The sequence below is a fragment of the Chiloscyllium plagiosum genome, chromosome 3, assembly GCF_004010195.1.
Source record: "Chiloscyllium plagiosum isolate BGI_BamShark_2017 chromosome 3, ASM401019v2, whole genome shotgun sequence".
Lineage (NCBI taxonomy): Eukaryota > Metazoa > Chordata > Chondrichthyes > Orectolobiformes > Hemiscylliidae > Chiloscyllium > Chiloscyllium plagiosum.
The window spans coordinates 111842084-111867944 of record NC_057712.1 but is presented as its reverse complement, the minus strand read 5'-3'; the positions used below and the strand labels follow the sequence as shown (position 1 = coordinate 111867944).

The window sequence follows — 25861 nt, the reverse complement described above, 5'->3', positions numbered from 1 at the left end:
TTCCTGAAGAAGGGCTTATGCCTGAAACATCGATTCTCCTTCTCCTTTGATGCTGCCTGACCTGCTGCGCTTTTCCAGCAACACATTTTTAAGCTCTGATCCCCAGCATCTGCAGTCCTCACTTTCTCCTCGGTTTGATGGATTCCAGCTTTAAGTTATGGAAGTTTAGGGGTGTCTCCTGTTTGGGAGACCTATTCAAGGGGGAGGTCATGATGTCATTTGATCAGCTGGGTCATAAATATGGGTTATTCTGCTATTTTCAGATCAGGGACTTTATACAGAAAAGAACTACTGGTCCATCCCTATAAGTTCAATGTGGAGAGGAGAGCGCTTTGGTCCACAGGTACTCTCTCCATTAGTACCCTCTATCATTTACAGGGAGGGGGTGCCTCGGAAGATATTGAAAGGCATTACTGGATCTGGAATCAAGAATTGGCAGCAGAAATTTCATCAGACGTATAGGAGGATATTTGGGAGAATGTGAAAAAGATTGTGATTTGTAATAAAAATGCAGGCCATGCAACTAAAGATTCTCCACAGGGCTCATCTGGCCCCAGAGCAGCTAGCAAAATTTTAAAAAGGGGCATCTTCAAATTGCCCTAAGTGTAAAACAGACATTGGTACTCTCAACACACTGCTTGTAGTTGTGCCATTAGATTTGTAGATATTAGGTCACTATAGCAAATGTGTTGGAGGAGATCTTGGAGGTTGAGGTTAAGGCAGATCCAGTATCCCTCCTACTAGGATTGCCGAATCTGCCTTCTCTAGATGAGCATGGGAAGAAACTGGAGGAAGAACATTCTGATGAGCTGGATCTCAGAAACCCCTCCCCCCTTTCAGGATAGCGTAGTTTAGTGATGCAGCGTGTTTCCCCAGGCTTCTTTACAAGTTTGGTGCACCAGAAAATGGAACCTTTTTCTAAGACGTGGCAGCCCTTTTTGAATCACAGATGCAGACTTGTCAGCCATACTGATTAGGGCCTTTATATAGCCATGAAGACTACATTTGGCGGACTAGGGACTGAGAGGAAGAAACCCGAATAAAATACAGGTATGTCAACTGATGCGCCCGATGATGGGAGCTTCGGTGAGGTGGTACTCAGTGGTGTAAGTTAAGTTATTTCAGCTTAATTCAATCTAATTTAATGTAAATTATGTCTAATTATTTATTGAATTGTACTATGGGAAGATTGTTCTTTTTTGGTATTTTTGATTTGTTTTATAGAGTAGCAGTTAGCTTATTGTTATTGTTGCACATAAGATTGCTATACTCTCTCATAATTTTGTAAAAAAATAAAAATCTTTCAATAAAAAAGAGAATTGGCTTATCAACTGATGCTTAAATATTTGCAAGCTTTTGGGTAAAGGTGGGAAAGTTGGATAAGGTGAGTTGGTCTTCCACAAATGTTGGTATGGATATAGCAGATCAAATGGCCTCCTTTTGTGCTGTAACCATTTTATTTTCAAAAATTCTTCAATATGATTGATTAAGAAGTTGCACAGTAACTTGTTTTGTCACATGATTTCCAGATTTCCTGTAGAGGAGGCTATACCAAAATAGTTTCCAAATCAGAGCAGATAACAGTGCGAAGCCCAATAGAAAGTCTGTGGGTACGTCTAATGAATTGCTGATGCAGCTTACTAATAGAATCTGGGCTCATCAATTTTGTCAGAATTGAATATGCATCTCAGCTACTAAAACCTAAAAGCCATAATTAGGAACAAGGCTCCAGAACTCTACAAAAAAAAATCAAACTTACCGCCAGTATAATTTTAGCCAGCTGAATGGAGAGCTGATCTGAGCCAACATCCACCAGTCTATACAGTGTTTTTAAAAGAACAGCTCTTCTTTTACATATTTTCCCCAGCATGTTCCCCTCCTGCAGTGTACAATAGAGACTCGAACATACTTTGCAGAGATGTTCTACATCGTTACCTAATTAGAACAAAATAACTTTATTTTGCATTCATTTCTGCAATTAGGAATGATTAGTTCTATATTTAATTCTCCTTATTTTCTGAAGTCAACGTCTGCAAATGACTTAATTTCTGGAACCAATCTTTATTTTACAATAAAGGAAACCATTCTATGTTCTAACAACAAGAGCTATAAGAGACAATGTTAAACTAGCAGAACACAGTGGTTGAGTTACAAATGATAGTTATTTTTCCTTTTACATATACAAGCATCCAGTCCTGAGATGTGACATTAATAATTTGTTTATATTTTTGAAAATGAGTCATTTTAAAAATAAGGCAGAAACAAAAGTCCGGACAAAGGTGGGATTTCAAAAGATCTTAAAAGAAGTAGGGGAGGTGGAAAGGCAGAGGAGTTCATTAAGATAATTGAGGTATGGGTACTAGACAGCTAATGATGGGGCAAGGCCGAGATTGTGGGCAGATTAAACAAAAGACCTAAACCAGATAAATAGTTTGGAGGAAAGTGGAAGCTTGTTGGAAGAGCAACATCATGCAGGACTTTAAATATTTAGAATTTTAAAATATTAAATTTGATACATTGGAGTACTGGGAGACAATGTATCTCAGTGAAAACAAAGATGCTTGGTATGCAATAGAACAGTAGTAACCTAATTTCAATTTAGCCTAAAGTTTTGCCTTCAAAACTCAAAAGGTTTGGTTCTGAAAGCATGGATGTACAAATAATTGTTTCAAAAGCTGTAAGTGAATATAAACATAGAAATTTAGTGCTTTGCTTAATTTCCAACAGCTGCTTACTGGGGCTCAAATAAATCTTCTTGTTCATTAGTTGACCAGTTATGGGAACATTTGATGTGTATGAAAATTAACATTGTTGTAGTTCGCTAACCTGAAAGGCAGCTGGAATCCCATAAGAAAAAATTTGAAGCAGAAAACTGAAGCAATTAACATTACATGCTCATTGTTGTTCAACAAAAAAAACAGTCCAGCTTTAAAAGCAGAATATTCCTCCAATTGCCTACTAATGCATTGTTTTAAACACCTGTGTCAAAACAGCAGTGAATGAAATCTATTGTATGAGAAATTCAAACATCCTTTTTTGGGGGGGGATAGAGAAGCCACAATTCTCAACATGCCCACACCCGATTAAATGGAAGTGGATAAGGTATACATTTTAAATGATTGCTGTTCAAGAATCTGGACATCCAGTCCAGTGTTCTATTCACAATATTGCCTGTGTAGTTCGCACATGAGGAGGTTCAGGCAGGGTTGGGCAGAACTTAATGCCCCACAAGTAGGTCGGAAATGGGGGAGAGGCACAGAATTAAATGGGGCAGTGTAGGATGGGGACCTCAAATTTAATCTGTGGAGTTGCGCATGTTAATGGGTGGTCTTCCTGTCTGGATGCTAATTGCTTCGTTTAAGGGAGCAATTTGATGCAATACAAAGAAATTTGGGTGTACTGGTACATGAATCATATCAAATAATATGCAGGTACGGCAAGTGATTAGGAAGGTAATTATTTTTTTCTTGAAAGGAAATAAGATTGAGATTTTTGCAGGACTTGGTGAGACCACATCTAAAACATTGTGTGCAGTCTCTTACTTAACAAATGATACATTTGTATTAGAAATAGTACACAAAAGAATTTAAGGGGTTGTCTTATGCATGTACCTTAAAAGGGAATGTTGGTTGTGTTTGACTGGTTGAACTGCATCCAATGAATCATAGAATTGTTACGGTGCAGAAAGAGGCTATTCGGCCCATTGTGCCTCAGCCAGTTCTATTACCTAGGGGCAATCTCGCATTTTTCCGCCATATCCCTGTATATCATTTCTATCCAAATCATCACCTAATGCCACCTTGAATTTTTCAAGAGAATCAAAGGTTATTGCAGGTAGTCAGGTAAGTGGAATTGAGTTCACAATCAGATCAAAATGGCAGAGCAGGTTCGAAGGGCCAAATGGTCTATTCCTACTCTCAATTTATATTTGTAAGTACATATGTACACTCGTAATATCTTAAAAAATGATTACCTGGACATGGAAAAGAACCCAAACTGATGTATATGGTACTAGAGGTATTAGTTATACAGATGGCCAGGAGGAAAGATGCCATGATATGGAAACCAGGAGATCCTCAAGGATCAGTCTCCATAGGGAGTGGGAGCAGGTAGCCAGAGAAGTCAGTTCCCAGAGTTTAGACCACATAACCTGACCGCAGTACCAGAAGAGGGCTATTAAACTTACACTGAGTCAAAGTCAGTGATTGAATATTCACTTGACATCTAATATGCATCAGCCTCTCATGCTGGTCAGTGCAACGCATCCTACCACTCACCCAGCAGCTCTCGGGAACAGTGTTCTCTTTGCGTCAAAAAGTGCGGCACTGGAAAAACACAGCCAGTCAGGCAGCGTTCGAGGAGTAAGAGAATCGACATTTCGAGCATAAGTTATTCATCAGGAATACTCGAAATGTCAATTCTCTTGCACCTCGGACACCACCTGATCGGCTGTGTTTTTCCAGTGCTGCACTTTTTGACTCTGATCTCCAGCATCGGCAGTCTTCACTTTGTCCTAGTGTTCTCTTTGAAATATGCATATACATAGCAGGCAGTAACCTGGAAGGTACTGTGCAGGGAATAGGCTGATCATAATCAACATTCCCTTTAACTCATGTGCATTAGCAGCAACCTTAAAAAGGATAATGTAATGCAATAACCAATCTGCAAGGAGGAAAAAGAAATGTGAAGGAACATTAGTTTGTTTGGTGCATATCCAAGTCTCCTCTTTCTTTCACAGTGCTCTCATTTTCCAGTTTTCTGACGTGTTTAATTTAAAACAAAATGAAGATTGCTTGCAATGACCATCAACAGAAAATCTTAAATTAAAAAGTAAAACTACCCACCGTTGTTTAAAGGCTTAATTTCATCAAGAAGAGGCTGGATCTTTGTATTCCAGTACAGAATTTCTTCCTCAGTTTCATCTTCGTATGTCCTTGAATCACCATTTGACCCTGAAACAATAACCAAACTTACACAAATGTCTGGATTCATCTGGCTTAGATTAGCTTCCTGAGCCAGGAGTTAGCTCATTACTTATTAACTGTACAGAAGTGTATTTAAGAGTGTTTAATCTGCCGTCCCTACCAGCAAGAAAGTCTGATCATCAATTGAAAGACTAAGATATGTTGCCCGTGTCCAATTACTATTAAGAAGGTAATGGCGTGCTGCCTTCTTGAACTACTACAATTCTACCAAAGAGTTGCTTGAGGGCAGTTACTTTTCAGAAGACAATTAAGAGTCAATCACACTGCTGTGGATCTGATGTCAGTTGTAGGTCAGACTGGAAAAGAGCAACAGATTTCCATCCCCAAAGGACATTAGTGCTGGCCTTTTACCACATTCAATGTTAGCTCTCAATTGCCATCGCCAAGACTAGTTTTCGTTTCCAGATTTTATTAACAACTTGGATTTAAATTCTACTTGCTGCTATGTGGGATTTGACCCATACCCCAGAGCATTAATCTTGGCCAGTAATGTCCGGTAACTGGACCATTCCCCCACAGTCTCCCACTTACCTATCTTATCGTGGGGAGGCAATAGCCAAGTGGTATTATTGCAAGATGTTAATCCAGAGACCCAGATCATGTTCTGGGCACCCAGGTTTGAATCCTGCCATGGCAGATGGTGGAATTTGAATTTAATACGAAAGAAAATCTGGAATTAAGAGTCTAATGATGAGTCTATTGTTGATTGTCAGAAAAAAACATCGAGTTCACTAATGTTGTTTCAGGAAAGAAACTGCCATCCTAACCTGGTCTGGCCTATTTGGGACTTCAGACCCACATCAATGTGGTTGAATCTTAAGTGCCTTCTAGGCAGTTAGGGATGGAAAATAAATGCTGCCTAGCCAGTGACACCCTCATCCCATGAATGAGGAAAGAATCATGATCATTATTCATCAGCATTACTCATCCAATATTGAGACTTGGGATGTGATTTAACCTAGAAGTATGAGTGGGGTTGTGAAAATCATTATGTTAATGTCTGATTTGAAACATCCCTGAGAAAGTTACATGGACTTGAGGCAGGAATGACTGCAGCACAATCACAGTAGGCAGGCCCCCAAATTGATTTTCTCTCTGATAAATTGCAACAAGTTGTTGCATTGCTTTGGCCCTGACTAATGTTCATTTTGGATCACGGACTAGTACTCTACTTGCAATCTTTCTTCTCAGAATGGTTCACCTACTCACTAAATCGAATTGTTGAGCTGTAGAGTTGCCTTAATCATGCAAGTCAATGGTATTATGGGTAGAGTCTTCAGCACCTAAATGGCATGGGCAATGGTGAATTATTTGGGAAAATATAGCGAAATCAAAATTATTTTCCCTCAGTCAGGAATCTAATTTTAAGGTTTTAATGACAAGTCAAGAATCCTGCTAAAGAGTGGTGAAGGCTTTTTGCATGTCTTTATATATCATTAATGCTTATTCTTGATTCACTTATACGAGATTTGCTATCTTCCTACCTAACAGAGAAACTAGATAGCAAAATGAGATCCCCAATATGACAACTGGAGTGGTATCCAGCAGCTCCAGCTCATTAATTGTTCATCTGGGTCTCCACCTTGGCCAGCTTTTCTTAATCTCTCCATGCCCACTCCAATCAGGGATCTGGACACTCATCAGTTGGACGATCAAAATTGGTTGAGGGTTACCATGATCAGTCTGGGAATCTGTTCATTGTAAGTCAGGACAGGTTATCAGGAGCCACTGCTGTGGTGAGCAAGTCAAGAAAGTCAATTGTGAGGATTGGACACAGCATGCTGGGATTCAGAGGGGACTATAATTATAGTGGTGGGAAATGATAGTGCATTATAGGACATGTATTACTGGGCAAGGCAGAACCATCAGCAGTCGCCACCAGCCTGGCATAAATAGGGATCAGTCAAAAGACATTGATTGGTGTATCTAAGCCATCAGCCCAGGGTCAGGAGCATAATGTTGGAAGATGAAGACTGGGTAGGAATGTATGGAAATTCAGAATTGATAGGTCAACAGAGAGTGCAAGGAAGAAAGGAACACGAAGATTTGGAAAGTCATGTAGATTAACAGACTGAGCCAATGACAGTCTGCAGCATGACCCATGTTGCCTTCCACCCTAATCTGAATCACAAATGCACAATGGAATTTTAAATGACTGTCACCACATTCAGAGTGGTCGCATTCAGTTTGTTTTTCTGCTTGAATGTGAACTTGAAGGTGATGTGAGGCCCTTCAACTGGCAATGTCATCAGTCACTTACAAAGTACTAGTTTAAGACATCTGTCACTGCAGACTTCTGCATGCAAAATGCATGCAGTGACCAACATTGTCAAAAATAAAACCCAGGCTCAAGCAATCTTGACCATGATATTGGTCATTACAAATTGATCAATCTTTGTCAGGGGGAAGTAATCACATGTGGCCTTAAAAGTGTCTTCTGAGGGCCACAATTCACAAAGACAATCTAAGGTCTTATAAGATGCATAAGGCTACAGAACTGATTACTCTCACTTTGAAATGTAAGTTTTGCCAACATATTCTTATGTAATATCGCCTTTATAGATAAAGGGGAATGGAGGAAACAAGATTTCAGTAATCTTACCAAATATACCTTCTCCCACTATTTTTATGAAATGGCTTGTGCTGCATACATCAAAATGAAGTTGACTATGAAGGTCCATGTTTATACATTTCAGGGTGCTATCAGGACCTATGCCAAACTATTATATGTAGATGATGCACATTCTGGCTGGTCATGTAACCAAACACCTGTTCTAATATTCCTCAAATAGGTTCATTGAAACCATGCCCAATGGATCCAGCCACGGCAGGAGTTATCATCGTGGCCAGAATGCAATTAAAATGCAGAGAAATTGAGAAGGAACAAATCTGTCAGCAAGCCTGGAGCAGGAGCAATCTCCAGTGGCTGCCAAAATGAATGTAAATGAAGACATTGCAGCAGAAGGTCCTTCACAAGGTAGAGAAGGTATAGGATTCCCAGGGTCTAATGTCCTTGATGTTATTCCTTTAACATGAAGTCGTCATATTGCTGCCACACAGATTCAGGATATCTTGGGTCACCATCACAGTCCTTATAGAGTGTGCCACAAACCTGCAGCAGGCAAAGACAGTGTTTGGCAGATGTTGAAAGAACTTGGAGAGTGGCAGTAGTCTTCTGAGGAGGAAGGTGAGGACATTGTCATGATGAAGATGATGTTCCTCCTGCTTAGAGTGGTGCAATCAAGAGATACAAAACAGTATTTAACTGATGCCTGCTTTCAATAGATGTGATGAATGAAGTGATTATTCATTGATTGCAAATTTTTTGTTACTCAAACTGCAAGCAGCCATCATTGATTCCCTGAAACGAATGTAAAACTTTTATTGACGTTTTCTTCACTTTTCCCATTTGAAATAATCAGAGGCCTGTGTCCCATCATCAAGCCATCCTTTATTTATCTATACACTGTACATGGTCTGTGGCCAGCTAGCTTGGAGTTAGTCGCCTGAACGGAGGAGATTCTAATCTCCTGGTTACAGTGGTTAGCCAGGACTTTCCTAATTGGTCCAGGTTAGCAAGCTCAAATCAATAACCTCGTAGCCAATGAGGTCAACCTGGTTCCAATCACTATATCCCTCCTCCACTTAGTCTGGGGATGTGGGTGTGGTCCTTCACTTGTAGCTTTTCCTGCAACATTTTCATCCAATGTTTGGTTTCTCTGAGTCGGGCTCTGACCATTGGCACTACGTACCATACCATAGCCTGCCTTTTGTGCCCGGAGTGTCTCAAGAGTTCTTCCTTCTCCAGAAGTAACAGTATCAAGGCTGCATCCATCTTGGGCTCAGGTTTGCTTGACACTAGAGAGAGGGGAAACCTACAGTTTGACAGGCCTTCTACCTATTGGGGTTTTGCTCCTGGCCCATTTGAGAGATAACAGATCTCAGATGGTCCACATATTTGTTCAGGATTATATCACCTATGCAAACTTTGTAAGTGACAGGACCTGAACTCTCATCAACCTCATATAGGATCATTTCCATGGTTCTGGCACCAAACTTCATCCCTGAATTAAATTGTCTCTCTTGCTCAGAGGAGGCATATGGCTGGCATTGAAATTCCTGTTGGAAAAAGTGAGGACTGCAGATGCTGGAGATCAGAGCTGAAAATGTGTTGCTGGAAATGCGCAGCAGGTCAGGTAGCATCCAAGGAGCAGGAGAATCGACATTTCAGGCATGAGCCCTTCTTCAGGAATGTTTGAAATTCCTGTTGCCATTTCAACACCCCCCTCCCCCTCCGACCCCCCAGGTCTGTGAATATCAGGTTTAATCTGGTGCGGAGTCTTCTCCCCATCAGCAACTCTGCTGGAGCTATGCCCGTGTGTGGGGGGTCGGTTCTATAATTGAACAGGAACTGGGACAGTTTGGTAGCAATTGATGTTGTAGATGCTTCTTTAACCATGTATTCAATGTTTGAACGCTCTTTTCGCAAGACTGTGGAACAATGGATGGTATGGAGCTATCCTTTTGTGCCGAATGCCATTGGACTATGAAATATTTGAATTCCCTGCTGATAAATGACATTCCATTGTCCGTGACCAAAGATTCTGGGAGTCCGTGTATCGTGAACGATGCTCACAGGTTTTAATTCATCATGCCTAAGTTTGCTGAACAAACTCCGTGCACATCCAACCATTTTGAATCGGCGTCCACAATGACCAGGAAAATTAAGTCCATTAAAAGACCAGCATAGTAGACATGCAACTGAATCCAGTGTTTTCTTGGCCATTCCCACAAATGTAGGGACATCACTGGTGGCAATTTATGTTCTTGTTGGCATTCTGAGCATTGCTCCACCAACTCGGCTATGTCAGCAGACAAACCCGGTCACCAGACATAGCTTCTTGCTTAGCGGGTTTTGAGAAGATTTGTAGCTCAGGTTGAGGTTTAGGATGTAGGTTTGCTTGCTGAGCTGAAAGGTTCATTTCCAGACGTTTCGTTACCTTACTAGGTAACATCTTCAGTGCACCTCATGCAAAGCAATGCTGAAAATTCCTGAACTCTATTTCTTTGGGTTGGTGATGTCATTTCCTGTGGCTATGTTATTTCCTGTGATGAAGTCACTTCCTGTTCCTTTTCTCAGGGGATGGTAGATAGAGTCTAATCGATGTGTTTCTTGATAGAGTTCTGGTTGGAATGCCATGCTTCTACCACCACCTGAGAAAAGGAACAGGAAGTGACTTCACCACAGTAAGGTAACAAAATGTCTGGAAATGAACCTTTCAGCTCAGCGAGCAAACCTACATCCATAGCTTCTTGCTAGCATCTTCATCTTGGAAACCCCAGGATGACCCTGGTAGAATTCAGTCAGTATCTGGTGACTACCTTTATCAGGACAATCACCCTTGCTCCCCATAGTAAAATGCTGTCCTCTTCAGTGATCTGGTCTCGCTGAGTCCAGAAAGGTTTCAGTAGGGTTATGATGGCCCTTCTGTTTCCCCGATTCCCATCAGTTGTTTTAATTTTGATAGGACTGGATCTTTGTCAGATATTGTCAGTGGTGACTGGAAGGGTATGCAAAAGCTTCAAAACCAAAATGGATTCTTCCAGGAGAGGCACCATTGGTGAAGTATCTGCCAGTAGGAGGTGGTTCAAGGCATCTGCATTAGCCACTTGGTTTCTTTGACAGTGTTTTAACTACAGGTGGCGCCTCCTTGTCTTCCTTCGGTAGCTCTAGCAAGAGTTTGTGATCTGCTAATATGACAAATTCCTGTCTGTAAAGGTACGAGAGTCATAGGAGATATACAGCATGGAAAGAGACCCTTTGGTCCAACTCATCCATGCTGAATAGATAACCTAACCTAACCTAGTCCCATTTGCCAGCATTTGGCTCATGCCCCACTAAACCCTTCCTATTCATATACCCATCCAAATGCCTTTTAAATGTCATTGTACCAGCCTCCACCACATCCTCTGGCAGCTCATTCCATACAAGTACCAACCTCTGCGTGAAAAAGTTGCCCCTTAGGTCACTTTTATATCTTTCCCCTCTCACCGTAAACCTATGCCCTCTAGTTCTGGATTCTCCCACCCCAGGGAAAAGACCTTGTCTATTTATCCATTCCATGCCTCTCATGATTTTATAAATCTCTATAAGGTCACTCCTCAGCCTCTGACGCTCCAGGGAAAACAGCCCCAGCCTATTCAACTTTTCCCTTTAGCTCAAATCCTCTAATCCTGGCAACATCCTTGCAAATCTTTTCTGAACCTTTTCAAGTTTCACAACATCCTTCAGATAGGAAGGAGACCAGAATTGCAATATTCCAAAAGTGGCCTAACCAATGTCCTGTACTGCTGCAACATGACCTCCCAACTCCTGTACTCAATGCTCTGTCCATTAAAGGAAAGCATGCAAAATGCCATCTTCACGATCCTATCTACCTGTGACTCCACTTTCAAGGAACTATGAACGTGCAGTCCAAGGTCTCTTTGTTCAGCAAACTCCTAGGACCTTACCATTAAGTGAATAAGTCCTGCTGTGATTTTTTTTTCCAACAAGCAGCACCTCGTATTTATCTAAAATGAACTCCATCAACCACTCCTCACCCCATTTGCCCATCTGATAAAAGATTCCATTGTTCTGAGATAACCTTCTTAGTTGTCCACTAGCAAGAATTTTGGAGTCATCTGCAAACTTACTAAGTATACCTCCTATGTTTCCATCTAAATCATTTATATGAATGACGAAAAGTAGTGGACCCAGCATCGATCCTTGAGGCACTCCACTGGTCGCAGGCCTCCAGCCTGAAAAGCAACTCTCCATCACCACCCTCTGTTTTCTACCTTCAAGCCAGTTCTGTATCCAAATGGCTAGTTTTCCCTGTATTCCATGAGTTCTAACCTTGCTAACCAGTCTACCATGAGGAACCTTGTCAAACACCTTACTGAAATCCACATATCACATCTTCCTCTCTGCCATCAATCCTCTTTGTTATTTCTTTAAAAATCTCAATCATGTTCGAGAGACATGATTTCTCAGACACAAAGCCACACTGTCTATCCATAATCAGTATTTGGAAAAGCAAGGACATGTACTCCCTGTTCCTCAGGATTCCATCCAAACATTTGCTAACCACCGATGTCAGGCTCACCAGTCTGTAGTTCCCTGGTTTTTCCTTACCACCTTTCTTAAATAGTGCACCACGTTAATCAACCTCCAGTCTTTGACACCTCACCTGTGACTATCGATGATACAAATATCTCAGCAAAGGGCCCAGTAATCACTTCCCTAGCTTCCCATAGAATTCTAGGGTACATTTGATCAGGTCCTGGGGATTTATCCACTTTTATGCATTTCGAGACATCCAGCACCACCACCTCTGCAATATGGGCATTTTTCATGATGTCACCATCTATTTCCCCACATTCCATATCTTCCATGTCCTTCTACACAATAAACACCACTGCAAAATACTTGTTTAATATCTCCCCCATCTCCCGGGGCTCCACACAGTCTGCCTTGCTGATTTTTGATGGGTCCTATTCTCTCCCTAGTTACTCTTTTGTCCTTAATGTATTTATAAAAACCCTTTGGATTCTCCTTAGCCCTATTTGCCAAAACTGCGTCATGTCCACTTTTTGCCCTCCTGATTTCCTCTTAAGTATACTCCTACTGCCTTTATATTCTAAGGATTCACTCGATCTATCCTGTCTATACCTAACATATGCTTAATTCTTTTTCTAAACTGGAACTTCTTCATACCAAAGATGGCTGCCAAATTTCCCTTCTCTATCTGGGCATACTTGCATTTGCCATCAGACAAAGTCCAGGAAGCAATCATGGTCAGGTGTTCCTCTCCTTTGGGCCACTGGTGAGCCAACACGACCCAGATACTATACTAGAAGACATTGCATGTCAGCTCTACCTCTCGCTTCAGATTATAGTGGGCCAACACCTCCGATGATAGCTGCTTTTTCACTTCCTTAAAGGCTATTCTTGGCAACGTGGCCATTTCAAAAGCTGACCCTTTTTCAATAGCAGATATAAGATTGCCAAGATGGAAGCCAGGTAATGTATAAATTTTCTGTAATATTGCTTCAGCCAGGGCGTCGCCAGGGCTTTCCTAATTGGCCCAGGTTTACAAACCCAATCAACGACCCCGGAGTCAATGAGGTCAATCTAGTTCCAATCATTATGTTTTTGTTAATAAAAGTTAAAGTGTTCAACTGTTTGAAAGATTTCCAACATGTGATGCTCCGGGTTTGAACAATGACAAGATATTATGCTACACAGGGATTTACTGAAAGAGTAGCACTTCTCAGATAGGGTTCTAACATGTCAGGTAGCCTGTGTAGGCTTATTTCTTGTGGTAGCAGTTACTATAACAGTCGATGTTCAGGTGATGACATAAAGTGAATGTTAGATACTATTTACAATGACGTATCACTTATGTGCCTTCAGGACTTTTCCGTTTATTTCCCACACCATGTACTGTGAAGGACTATCAGTGGTTGACAGTGTTTGACCTGGTGCACAGCTGGGTTTAAATATGGTTCCGGCGGCAGGAATTCTGGAAACTCCCGGCAATGGTGAGTATGTCTGCTGCCAGTAAGCACAAGATAGCTTGAGAGTGGTGCCATTGATTGGTGGTGCTTCATAATGAAGCGAGCAACAGACAATCATGTGAGATCATTTATAAGGGTTCAATCAGAGAAACCCTCCATGAAGTTCCCTGAAATTGATACTTAACTGATTTTTGGTAAAATTCAACCCGTGGTGTTTCCTGTTCGCCATTTATGTATACCCGAATAATTCTTTCATGATGCAGCTAAAGTACTTATGGATTGAGAGTAGGATTGTCACTTTTGACAACTACAAACATTTTTACGGCAAGAAAGCAACTGGGTAGGACATGACTGCTGATGATTAATACCACCTCTCAAGAAGTCGTGGGCGGCACGGTAGCACAGTGGTTAGCACTGCTGCTTCACAGCGCCAGAGACCCGGGTTCAATTCCCGCCTCAGGCGACTCTCTGTGGAGTTTGCACATTCTCCCCGTGTCTGCGTGGGTTTCCTCCGGGTGCTCCGGTTTCCTCCCACAATCCAAAAATGTGCAGGGGTTAGGTGAATTGGCCATGCTAAATTGCCCGTAGTGTTAGGTGTAGGGGTAAATGTAGGAGTATGGGTCTGGGTGGGTTACGCTTCGGCGGGTCGGTGTGGACTTGTTGGGCCGAAGGGCCTGTTTCCACACTGTAAGTAATCTAATCTAATCTAATCTAAAAAAAAGACATAGAATTGATAAATTATCTCCTGGGTTTCAAATCCTACCGCCAAATATAGGTAGCAGTTGACTTCAATCCAGAATGTTACCTTTGCTTGATCATAAAACAGTGTTCACAAGCTGTTAGAACTACTGATTGCTTCCATATAATGGTTACCATACTCAACTCTAGAGTTTTACTCCCCTCTTTTCAATCAGTCTTATAAAAGTGACTTAACCCTTTTTCCCTCACTTTTCAGTTCCAAACAAGCATACAGTAGAAAAGCCCAGGAACAGGCTGTTTGGCCCACCATGCCTGTGTCAAACATGATACAATTCTAAACTAATCCCATCTGCCTGCACATGGCCCATATCCCTTTATTCCTTTTCTGTCCATATGTTTGACTGAATGCCTCTTAGTTGCTTCTATCTTTTCTGCTTCTACTACAGCTTCAGCAGCATTTTCAACGTTGCTGTGCTCCTCACACATCTCATTTAAACTTACCCTCTCTCACCTTAAAAGTATGCCCTATAGTATTTGACATTTGAACCCTGGGAAAAGACTCCAACTATGCCTCTCTTAATTTTACATCAGCAAACCTTTTAGTAACTGGCACTTCTGGGATCAGGAGTGTGCAGTTAATCAAATATTCCGATTGATCTCAAGGTCCAGACAATCAATGTAAAAATATACAATACACACAATGCATTACTATTATACTTACAGTATAAATCACTGAAATAATAATTCAAATTTGCATTAAATAAGACATACAGGCAGAGAGCCTTCTCACTCGCACCCTCAACTGACTACTTGGACATCTATCAGGTCACCCCTTAGCCTCTGATGATCTAGTGAAACAATCCAACTTTGTCCAATATCTAATTAAAGATAATACACTCCAATCGAGGCAACACCCTGGTAAGCTTCTTTTGTATCTTCTCCAAAGCCTCCAGTTTTATACACAATGCCCCAGATAATGAAGGCTACATGCCATATGCCTTTATTACCATCTTATCCGTAGCTTACAAAGGAAATTAAAGATAGTATCCAATCCAAGGAAGAAGCAAGAAAATAATTGGTCTAAGGATTGGCAGCAATTTAGAATTCAGCAAAGAAGGACAAAGGGATTTATTAAGAAAGGGAAAATACAGTACCAAAGTAAGCTTGCAGGGAACATAAAGACTGACACTAAGAGTTTCTATACATATGTGAAGAGAAAGAGAATGGTGAAGACAAACGTAGGTACCCTACAGACAGAAATTGGAGAATGTATAATAGGGGACAAAGAAATGGCTGAGCAACCGAATATAATGTTGGTTCTGTCTTCACAAAACAGGACACATTGCAGATACCAGAAATGTTGGAGAATGCACGACTTAGTGAGAGAGAAGAATTAAGGGAGATCAATATTAGCAGAGAAAGAATGCTGGGGAAATTGATGGGATTGATGTTAGATAAATCTCCAGGATCTGATCATCGACATCCCAGAGTACTTAAGCAAGTGGCTGTAGGAATAGTGGATGCATTGGTGGTCATCTTCCAGGATTCTACAGACTTTAGAAGAGTCCCTGCAGATTTGAGGGTAGCTAATGTCACGCCAATATTCAAAAAGGGAGGTGAAGAGAAAACAAGGGAATTGTCGGCCAGTAAGCCTAACATCGGCAGTGGGGAAAGTTCTTGAATCCATTATTAAAGACTTTATAGTGAAGTATTTAGAAAGTAGTGGCAGGATCAGATAGAGTCAGCATGGATTTATGAAGGGGGAAATCATGCTTTACAAATCTATTGGAATTCTATGAAGATGTAACTAGTAGAGTTGACAAGGTAGAGCCAGTCGCGGCCGAAAATGTGTTGCTGGAAAAGCGCAGCAGGTCAGGCAGCATCCAAGGAACAGGAGAATCGACGCCTCGGGCACAAGCCCTTCCAGCAACACATTTTTGGCTCTGATCTCCAGCATCTGCAGTCCTCACTTTCTCAAGGTAGAGCCAGTCAATGAGATTCTGCAAGATTAAAGCGCATGGGATTGGGGAAAGTTGAGATGATAAGATGGACGGATATTGAGATGGACGGAAAACCGGTTGGCAGAGAGGAAACAAAGAGTAGGAACTAATGGGTCTTTTCAAATTGGCAATATTGGGGTGGCACAGGAATCGGTACTGGGACCCCAGCTATTCACTATATGTATCAATGATGTGAATGAGGTAACCAAATGTAACATTTCAAAGTTTGCAGATGATACCAAGTTGGGTGGGAGAGTGAACTGTGATGAGGATGCAGCAATCCTTCAGCATGACCTGGATAGGTTAGGTGAGTAGGCAAATCAATGGCAGATGTAGTATAATTTGGATAAATGTAAGGTTATTCAGTTTGGAAGCAAAAACAAGGAGCAAGTTAATACCTAAATGGCTGCAAATTGAGAGAGGAGAGTGTGCAGCAGGATCTAGCTGTCCTTGTGCACAAGTCACTGAAGGTAAGAATGCAGATGCAGCAGGCATAAAGAAAGCAAATGGTATGTTGGCCTTCATTGTGAGACGTTTTGAGTACAGGAACAGGGATGTGTTGTTGCAGTGAGGCCACAATCGGTATACTGTGTATAGTTTTGGTCTCCTTTTCTAAGGAAGAATGCTCTTGCTCTCGAGGGAGCGCAGCGAAGATTCACTAGGCTAATTCTGGGAATGGTGGGACTGACATATGACAAGAGATTGACTAAGTTAGGATTGTTTTTGCTGGAGTTCAAACAAATGAGGATCTTATAGAAATTTATAAAATTCTAACTTATAACATTCCAGGGCTAAATAGGGTCCATGCAGAGAGGACATTCCCAATGGAGGGTGCATCCAAAACCAAGGGTCACAGTCTGAGGATTCGGGTTGAACCATTTAGAAAGGAGACGAGGAGACATTTCTTCACCCAAAGAATGCTAAACCTGTGGAATTCATTACCATAGGAAGTAGTTAATGCCAAAACATTGAATGTACAAGAGGCAGTGAGATATAGCAGTTAGGGTGAATGAGATCAAAGGTTATGAGTAGAAAGCAAGATTATGCTACTGAGTTGGATGATCAGCCATGATCTTGATGAATGGCAGAGCATGCTCAAAGGACTGAATGGCCTCCTCCTGCTTTTATCTTCTATGTTTCTTTCCACCTGTGTTATCACCTTCAGGGAGTGGCACCCCAAGATCCCTCTGTATGCCAATGCTCCTAAAGGTCCTGCTTTCCTCTTGTACTTGACCTCCCAAAATACATCACTTCACACTTGTCTGGATTAAATTCCATCTGTCATTTCTCCACCCAACTTTCCAACAGATCTATATCTTGGTGTATCATTCGACAATCTTCCTCACTATCCACTGCTCCACTAATTTTTATGTCATCTGCAAACTTTCTATTCAGTCCACCTACACTTTCATCCAAATCATCATATATATTACAAACAACTGTTATCCCAGCGCTGATCCTTGCAGAACACCACTGGTTACAGACCTTCAATCATAAATTTAAAAATCACACAACACCAGGTTATAGTCCAACAGGTTTAATTGGAAGCACACTTGGCAAATGGAGTTCAACCCTGTCAAGTGTGAGGTTGTCCATTTTGGAAAGACAAATAAGAATGCGAAATACAGGTAAACGGTAGGGTTCTTAGTAAGGTGGAGGAGCAGAGGGATCTTGGGGTCTATGTTCATAGATCTTTGAAAGTTGACACTCAGGTGGATAGAGCTTGCAAGAAGGCCTATGGTGTCTTAGCAGAGGGATTGAATTCAAGAGTCGTGAGGTGATGTTGCAGCTGTATATGACCTTGGTAAGGCCACATTTGGAGTACTGTATGCAGATCTGGTCGCCTCATTTTAGGAAAGATGTGGAGGCTTTGGAGAGGGTGCAGAGGAGATTTACCAGGCATGGAATGCGCTGCCTGTGGGAGTGGCAGAGTCAGAATCATTGGTGACCTTTAAGTGGCAATTGGATAGGTACATGGATAGGTACTTAAGCTAGGACAAATGTTCGGCACAACATCATAGGCCGAAGGACCTGTTCTGTGCTGTATTGTTCTATGTTCTATGTTCTCGCTAGCTTTCGGAGTGCCGCTCCTTCATCAGGTGATAGTCAATCAGGACTATCACCTGATGAAGGTGCGGCGCTCCGAAAGCTAGTGTGCTTCCAATTAAACCTGTTTGACTATAACCTGGTGCTGTGTGATTTTTAACTTTGTACATCCCGTCCAACACCGGCATCTCCAATTCAGTCATAAAACCTTGCTCCAAAACTACCCTCGGAATAATATGATCAAACAAATTTTTTATCCAACTTACCAACTCACATGACTTCTTCTGGTCCAGCCTACTATGACAGATCTTGTCAAATGCTTTCTAAAGTCCATTACAACAACGTCCACTATCCCATCCTTATCAACCATCTTTGCCACTTTCTCAAAAACCTCAAATCAAATTTTAAGACAACTCCTCCCCTGCACAAAGCCATGCAGACTATACCTAATAAGTCTATTATTTTCCAAATGCAAGTAAATCCTTCTCTAAAACTTTTCTCCAATAATTTCTCTACCACTGATGTAAGGCACACATGCCTGTAATTTCCTGGACTATCCCCTTTGCTCTTCTTAAACACTGGAACAATACTGGCTATTCTCCAATCTTTGGGACCTTGCCTGTGGCCAAAAAGGATATAAAGATCTCTGTCAAGCCTCCAGCAATCTCCTCCCTTGCCTCTCTCAATATCCAAGGATAGCTCCTATCAAGCCCTGGAGTCTTATCTACCTTGACATTTCAAGATACCAAAACCTCCTCCTTCTTCATATTGACATGCCTGGAATATCAACATACCCCTCCCTTATCTTACCATCATCCATGTCCATCTCCATACTGAATACCAATGCAAAGTTCTTATTAAGGACTTCACCCACTTCTTCTGGCTCCATGCATAAAGTCCCTCCTTTGACCTTCCGTGGACCAACCATTTCCCTAGCTCTTTCTTGTGTATAAAATGCCTTGGGATTCTCCTTACTCTTAATTGCCAAGGACACTTCATGACCTTATTGCCTTTCTAATTTCTTGTTTAAGTTCTTTCTGACTTCTTTTATATTCCTTAAGTGCCTTGTCTGATTTCAGTTTCCTATCCTTACATATGCTTCCTTCTCCTTTTTGACTGAACTTTCAAAATCTAATGTCATCCTGAATCTTGCCATTCCTTATCTTTCATCCACACAGGAATATGCTGGCTTTGTACTCTGATCAAGTGGCCTTTTAAAGAGTCCAAAATGTCAGATGTGGATTTATCCTCAAACAGCCATCCCCAATCTGAATTCTCCAGGTCCTGCCTAATACTGTTGTAATTAGACTTCCCCCAATTTAGCACCAGTCTTACTGTTATCTGTAACTATTTTGAAACTTACATAAATATGGTCATTGTTCCCAAAATGCTCTCCCACTGAAACTGTGATCACCTGACTAGGCTCATTCCCTAACACAGGGCCTAGTATTGCCCCTTCGCTAGATGGACTAGCTACATATGGTTTCAAGAAACCCTCCTGAATGCATCTAACAAATTCTGCCCCATCTAGACCCCTGGCACCAAGGGAGTCCCAGTCAACCCTGTTGCTTTCACATCTTTCCATGATCTTTTTACATATCTGTTCCTCTTTCTCCCACTGGCTAATGGAAGTCCATTAGTATAACCCCATCGTAGTGACTGCACCTTTCTTACTCCTGAGTTCTACCCATATGGCCTGACTGGAGTAATCCTCCAAGATGTTCTCTCTTACAGTAGCTTCAAAATTCTCTTTAAACAGTGATGCAACTCTACCATCCCTTTTCCATCCCTCTTTATCATGTCTGAAACATTTAAACCCTGGAACATTGAGCCACCAATCCTGCCTTTCTCTCAACCAAGTTTCTATATACCGTAATTGTTACACCATTGTAATTCTACATACTAATCTAGGCTCTAAACTCACCTACCTTAGCTGTTACACTCCATGTATTAAATAATTATACTTCAGACCATCAGTCCTGCCATGTTTATTAACGTGGCCCTGCCTGTTCTTCCTTCCTTAATGGTTCCCTTCTCCTCAATCTACCATGTGCTGACTTACTGCTGTGGTTCCCATCCACTTGCCACAGTATGTATATATCTTTAGGTAGTTCATTAGGTAATCAGGTTAATGAAGCATGTATGCATTTTCTGTTTTTGTGTGTTCTAATAAGCAACTTATGTTTTATAAAGCTTCAAACACATCTCATAAAAACAAGACAGCACACTCTTAAATGTTATAATAAAAGGTTACAATATTTATGAAAGATTATCAAAAAAAAACACACAGCAATCAAAATTGCATACCATTCATGGAAGGAATAGATTTGATCAGCAAGTTTCAATTTATACAGAAGTGTCAGCCAGTCTCTTTTAACTGCCATTGCTAAGCTTCCTTCAACAGCACTTTCTAAACCCATTAATTCTACTACTGAGAAGAAAAAGGGCAGCAGAGGAGTGGAAACACCATCATCTGCAAGTTCTCTTCTAAGGTATACACTATCCTGATCTGGACTGTTTGCCATTCTTTCGCTGTCACTGGGTCAAAATTCTGGAAGTTTCTCCCAACAGCACTTATGGGTGTATCTACACTACACAAACTGGAGTGGTTCAAGCAGATAGTTCACAATCACGTTCCCAAGGCAATTACAAATAGATAATAAATGTTAGCTTTGCTTGCAACACCCAGTTTCTATGAATGAATATCCAAAAAGAATTCTAAAAGTATAGAACATCTCTACAAAACTGACTTCCCAAATATTCTAACTCCGGTGAAATAAAGTATATGAAGCATACCATATCAATGAATGAGCAAGAGAGAGGGAGAGGGAGAGGGTCAGCAAGTGACTTAAACCGTGGAAGACATAAACCCAAAAGATGGGAACATGTAATTTGAAAATGTTGTTGTCATTTGTGCGTAATAGTACAGGAAATTAGTGTTTTATCACGTTCCTTTGAACACAATGAAGTTAGGCTGGCGTTGTACTATGCTAACGTTACACTGTTCTGAAATTGCATTTTAAGATAAGTGGATCCCTTTGTCTTCAGAATCAAGGAAGAACCAGGTAAAATATAATAGGTTGAGAGGAAAAATGAAGGAAAGAATATGAGAACAGAATGGCAGTCAACATAAATGGGAACCTCAATATCTTCTAAATAGGAGTACATAGTGAGCAGACAGTAGAAGATACAATGTCTCCTCTTGGGAAAAAGAGGGTTTTATTTGCTTGGAGGCTCAGGAAAAGGGTAGAATACATAATTAATACATTGTAATGACCATTTATTTAGCAAAAGATGACAAATTATTAGTATAAGCAGAAATGGTAGGGGTAATGAATGGGATTAAAAATTGAGAAAAAGGAGATACAGGAAAGGCTAACTATGTTGAAAGTGAATAAGTCATCTGATACTGATGTTTTTATCCTAAGTAACTAAAGGAAGTGTGAGTTATTAAATATAGATAGTATGGATTCTGCTAGCCTATTTATGTAACATTGTAGTCTATTTGTATTATCCTTAGTAAGTTTTGAAATGGCATTTTGCGTTCCAATATCTAATTAATTTAAGTACAAACAAATGGGCAATGTCTAAGCTTTAACCCTTGAGGAACTATTACTGTTTTCCATCCTCCAGTCTGAAACAGAACCATTGATGATAACTCTGTCTAACATTCCATCCTTAAGCCAATCTTTTAAACCCAATTTTACACTGACAGTCAATTCCAAGAGGCTAAATTTTGATAAGTAATCTTTTATGTGTCACTTTGTCAATGTTTTTCCTAAAATCCATGTCAATAACATCCATCAAACTTCTCTTTTACTTCAACCAGATTAGTCAAGAATGACCTGCCTTTTATAAATCCATACTGGCTCTCCTTCGATAACTCAAAACTTCTTCAAGTTCCTGCTGTATTTCTCTCTGCTGTTTCTAAAATCTTACCCATCATTGTTGTTAAATTGACCAACTCAGTTACTAGAAATGCCCATATGCCTCTTCTCCAATCTCCAAACCTTTGAGATGTCATGTGAATCCAGAGCCCTTCAGCTCTCTCCACATACTATCTCCTCCAGCAAACTGAGGTGAAAACCATCTGGACCACACAACTTAAATCATATTAAGCATAATATCCTGCCCATCACTGTTCACCCTATTCGATACTTTAGGGAGTCGGTTCACTCAGTTAGTTGGTTACAACACACCAGTAACCTGTCCCACAACCGTCTGAACCCTGAAGAATGGACCCAACCTCCTTCAGAAGCTGCCTCAAAGTCCCCAGAATCCAAAGTCCTCCTGTCATGCATTGATTGGCTATTTCCTACCATTTCTACACTCACTAACATGAGACATTGAGAGTAATGTAATTCCAACACCAGCATCTCCAAATCAAATATCTGATGCATTTGAAGGGGTTTTCATAATCTAAGATGGATGTCGGGAAAAATTTCTGGTTGTAAGAACTGCTCCTTTTTTGAGGCATTTTAGGTGCTGGAGGTGATTTCCTCGAATTCCAGGAGCAGCAATTATTGTTTTATATGCTGTTGCATTGTTTCGGAACTTTGAAAAAAAAAGTCAAAACAACAGCAGTTTTTAAAGGGAGAAGAGCAGACAAAGGAAGCACATAGTGAGGTCAGTGCAGGAGAGAGAGAGAGAAAGAAACTGACATCACAGTGAACCTGCACAGTTACTGCCTTTGCAGTTTTATTCATGTATCGCTGGACATCGGAGTGCGTCTGGGAAAATTAACAAACAGTGAAACTCACAACAGATCTTGGAGGAACTGTTGGGCAAAGTTCACAGCACAGAATCAGATAAGTTAATTGTTGTTTTAAGTGTGGCCAACAAAGTCTGCAGTAGTGAGTGGAATGGGTTCTTTCTTGACTATATGTCTCTTGATTAAACTTAAAATATAAGTCATAACTATTAATTTAATCTGGGGCAGTGTTTGTAGAGGAAGCAAAGACAGTGCTATTTACTGGGTCTGTAGGTTGTGAAGGAGCAAAAATGGCCTTTAATAGAGTGATATGTGCTTCTTGTCACAAAAGAGAGTTTAAGGGTTACTGCGGATTATATCTGTGATAAATGCTGTAGGTTGCGAATCTTATCAGATCGAATGGATCAGTTGGAGAGACAGTTAGAAGCAACGAGAAATTTGCAACAGCAACAGTATGTGATGGATGGCAGTTATAGGAAGGGGGGCAAATTTCAGATACAGTCACATAGATGGGTTAACTTCAGGAAAGGTAAAAGAGGTAGGCAGCTAGTGCAGGGGTCTTTTGTGGATATACCCATTTCAAACAGGTATTCTGTTTTGGAAAATGTAGGGGGTGATGGATTCTCAGGGGAAGGTAGCACGAACAGCCAAGTTTCTGGTATTGAGACTGGCTCTAATGCAACGAGGGGTACATCAGGTTCCAAGAGATCAATTATGTCAGGGGATTCTCTAGTCCGAAGTACAGACAGACATTTCTGTGGCCAGCAGCAAAAAATCAGAATGGTGTGTTGCTTCCCTGGTGCCAGGATCAAGGATGCCTCAGGGGGAGATCCAAGATGGCAGCGACTCAGCAAGTCTGAGTCTACAATGCTCCTCCCAAGACTTGGGCAAAGTGGGTCACCCGCCTCCACCACACTCACCAACTTATTTGAAATAGTTTTTACTTAATGTAATTAGTTGCTCAGCACTAAATTTAAACAGTCTAGTCTCCTGTAAAAATGACTAGGGGGAAAGGAGCCCGCAGTTCTCAGCAGGCAGGAGCCCTCCCCCCACCCTCCCGAGCTGCAGCAGAGGCGTCCGCAGCCACCCCGGGGACTTAACTATGGTGGCGGGCCTCACAGAAATAATCACTAAACTTGATGTGAAGATTGATGCCTCCATTGAAGAGTCCCGAAGTCGATGGAATTCATTCTTGGTCGTGCTACAAAAGCACAGCCGAGACATTGAAGAAATCGAGTGCTGAGTCGGAGGGGCGGAGCTAAAGGCCGCAACCTCCAAGACCATAGCAGAATTGGCCGTGGATCGGGTCCAGACTCTCGAACAGCAAGTCCGGACCTTACAGAATCACATCAACGACTTGAGAATCGAGGTCGTTGAAAAAATATTCATTTGCTGGGCTTTCCTGAACGGGAAGAAGAAGGCCAGCTTACAGTGTTCCTCAAGCACTGTTAAATCTGGAGGCTGAATCAGGCCAGGTAAGGGTGGAATGGGCCTACCCAGGTTGCAGTGCATGGGCCTGGCTCAAACCAGTGTCCCTGCCCGGTCCTGTTCCGGCTCTGTTCCGGCTGCAGAGCTACAAGGAGAGGCAGATTATCTTGGAAGCCTCCAGAAATCTTGGGAAAGATCCCCAAGCCATGATTTATAAAGGATCCAAGATTATGTTATTTCAGGGCTTTTCCCCAGCTTTGGTCCGAAAGAGGAAGGCGTTTGACGAAGCAAAGAAGCATTTAAGCGACTTAAACATTCACCCAGGGAGATAGTGAGGAAAGAGGTCAATCTGAGACTGGTACAGTTGAGAACAGACGTGAATCAAACAGTCAGAGCATGCAGAGACAAGGTAGGACTAATAAATTAAACTGCATTTATTTCAATGCAAGGGGCCTAACATGGAAGGCAAATTAATTCAGGGCATGGTTAGGAACATGGGACTGGGGTATCATAGCAATTACAGAAACATGGCTCAGTGATGGGCAGGACTGGCAGCTTAATGTTCCAGGATACAAATGCTATAGGAAGGATAGAAAGGGAGGCAAGAGAGGAGAGGGGTGTGGCGTTCTTGATAAGGGATAGCGTTACAGCTGTGCTGAGGGAGGATATTCCTGGAAATACATCCAGAGTAGTTATTTGGGTGGAACTGAGAAATAAGAAAGGGATGATCACTTTATTGGAATTGTATTACACACCTCCTAACAGTCAGAGGGAAACTGAGAAACGAACTTTGTAAGGAGATCTATTATCTGTAAGAATAATAGGGTGGTTATGGTAGGGGATTTCAACTTTCCAAACATAGACTGGGACTGACATAGGTTTAGATGGAGAGGAATTTGTTAAGTATGTACAAGAAAATTTTCTGATTCAGTATGTGGATGTCCCTACGAGAGAAGGTGCAAAACTTGACCCACTCTTGAGAAATAAGGCAGAGCAGGTGACTGAGTTGTCAGTGGGGGAGCACTTTGGGGCCAGTGACCATAATTCTATTTGATTTAAAATAGTGATGGAAGAGGATTGACCAGATCTAAAAGTTGAAGTTCTAAATTGGAGAAAGGCCAATTTTGACAGTATTAGGCAAGAACTTTCAAAAGCTGACTGAGTGCAGATGTTTGCAGGTAAAGGGACGGTTGGAAAATGGGAAGCCTTCAGAAATGAGATAACGAGAATCCAGAGAAGGTATGTTCCTGTTGGGGTGAAAGGAAAGCTGGTAGGGAAAGGGAATGTTGGATGACTTAAGAAATTGAGGGTTTGGTTAAGAAAAAGAAGGAAACATATGTAAGGTATAGACAAGATAGATCGAGTGAATCCTCAGAAGAGTATAAAGGCAGTAGGAGTATACTTAAGAGGGAAATCAGGAGTGCAAAAAG

The 25861-nt window shown here is 41.3% G+C and overlaps 1 protein-coding gene across 2 annotated transcripts in view; it reads right to left on the bottom strand.

Annotated features, from left to right (window-relative positions):
- Nucleotides 1-25861, bottom strand: part of armc2 (armadillo repeat containing 2) — a 247514-nt gene that overhangs the window by 111095 nt on the left and 110558 nt on the right. For both annotated transcript variants that reach the window (XM_043687091.1, XM_043687090.1), the window contains exons 7-8: nt 4845-4952; nt 1760-1935 (exon numbers count right to left, since the gene is read on the bottom strand). In XM_043687091.1, the coding sequence (XP_043543026.1) occupies nt 1760-1935; nt 4845-4952 (284 nt within the window). The remainder of the gene's footprint in view (nt 1-1759; nt 1936-4844; nt 4953-25861) is intronic.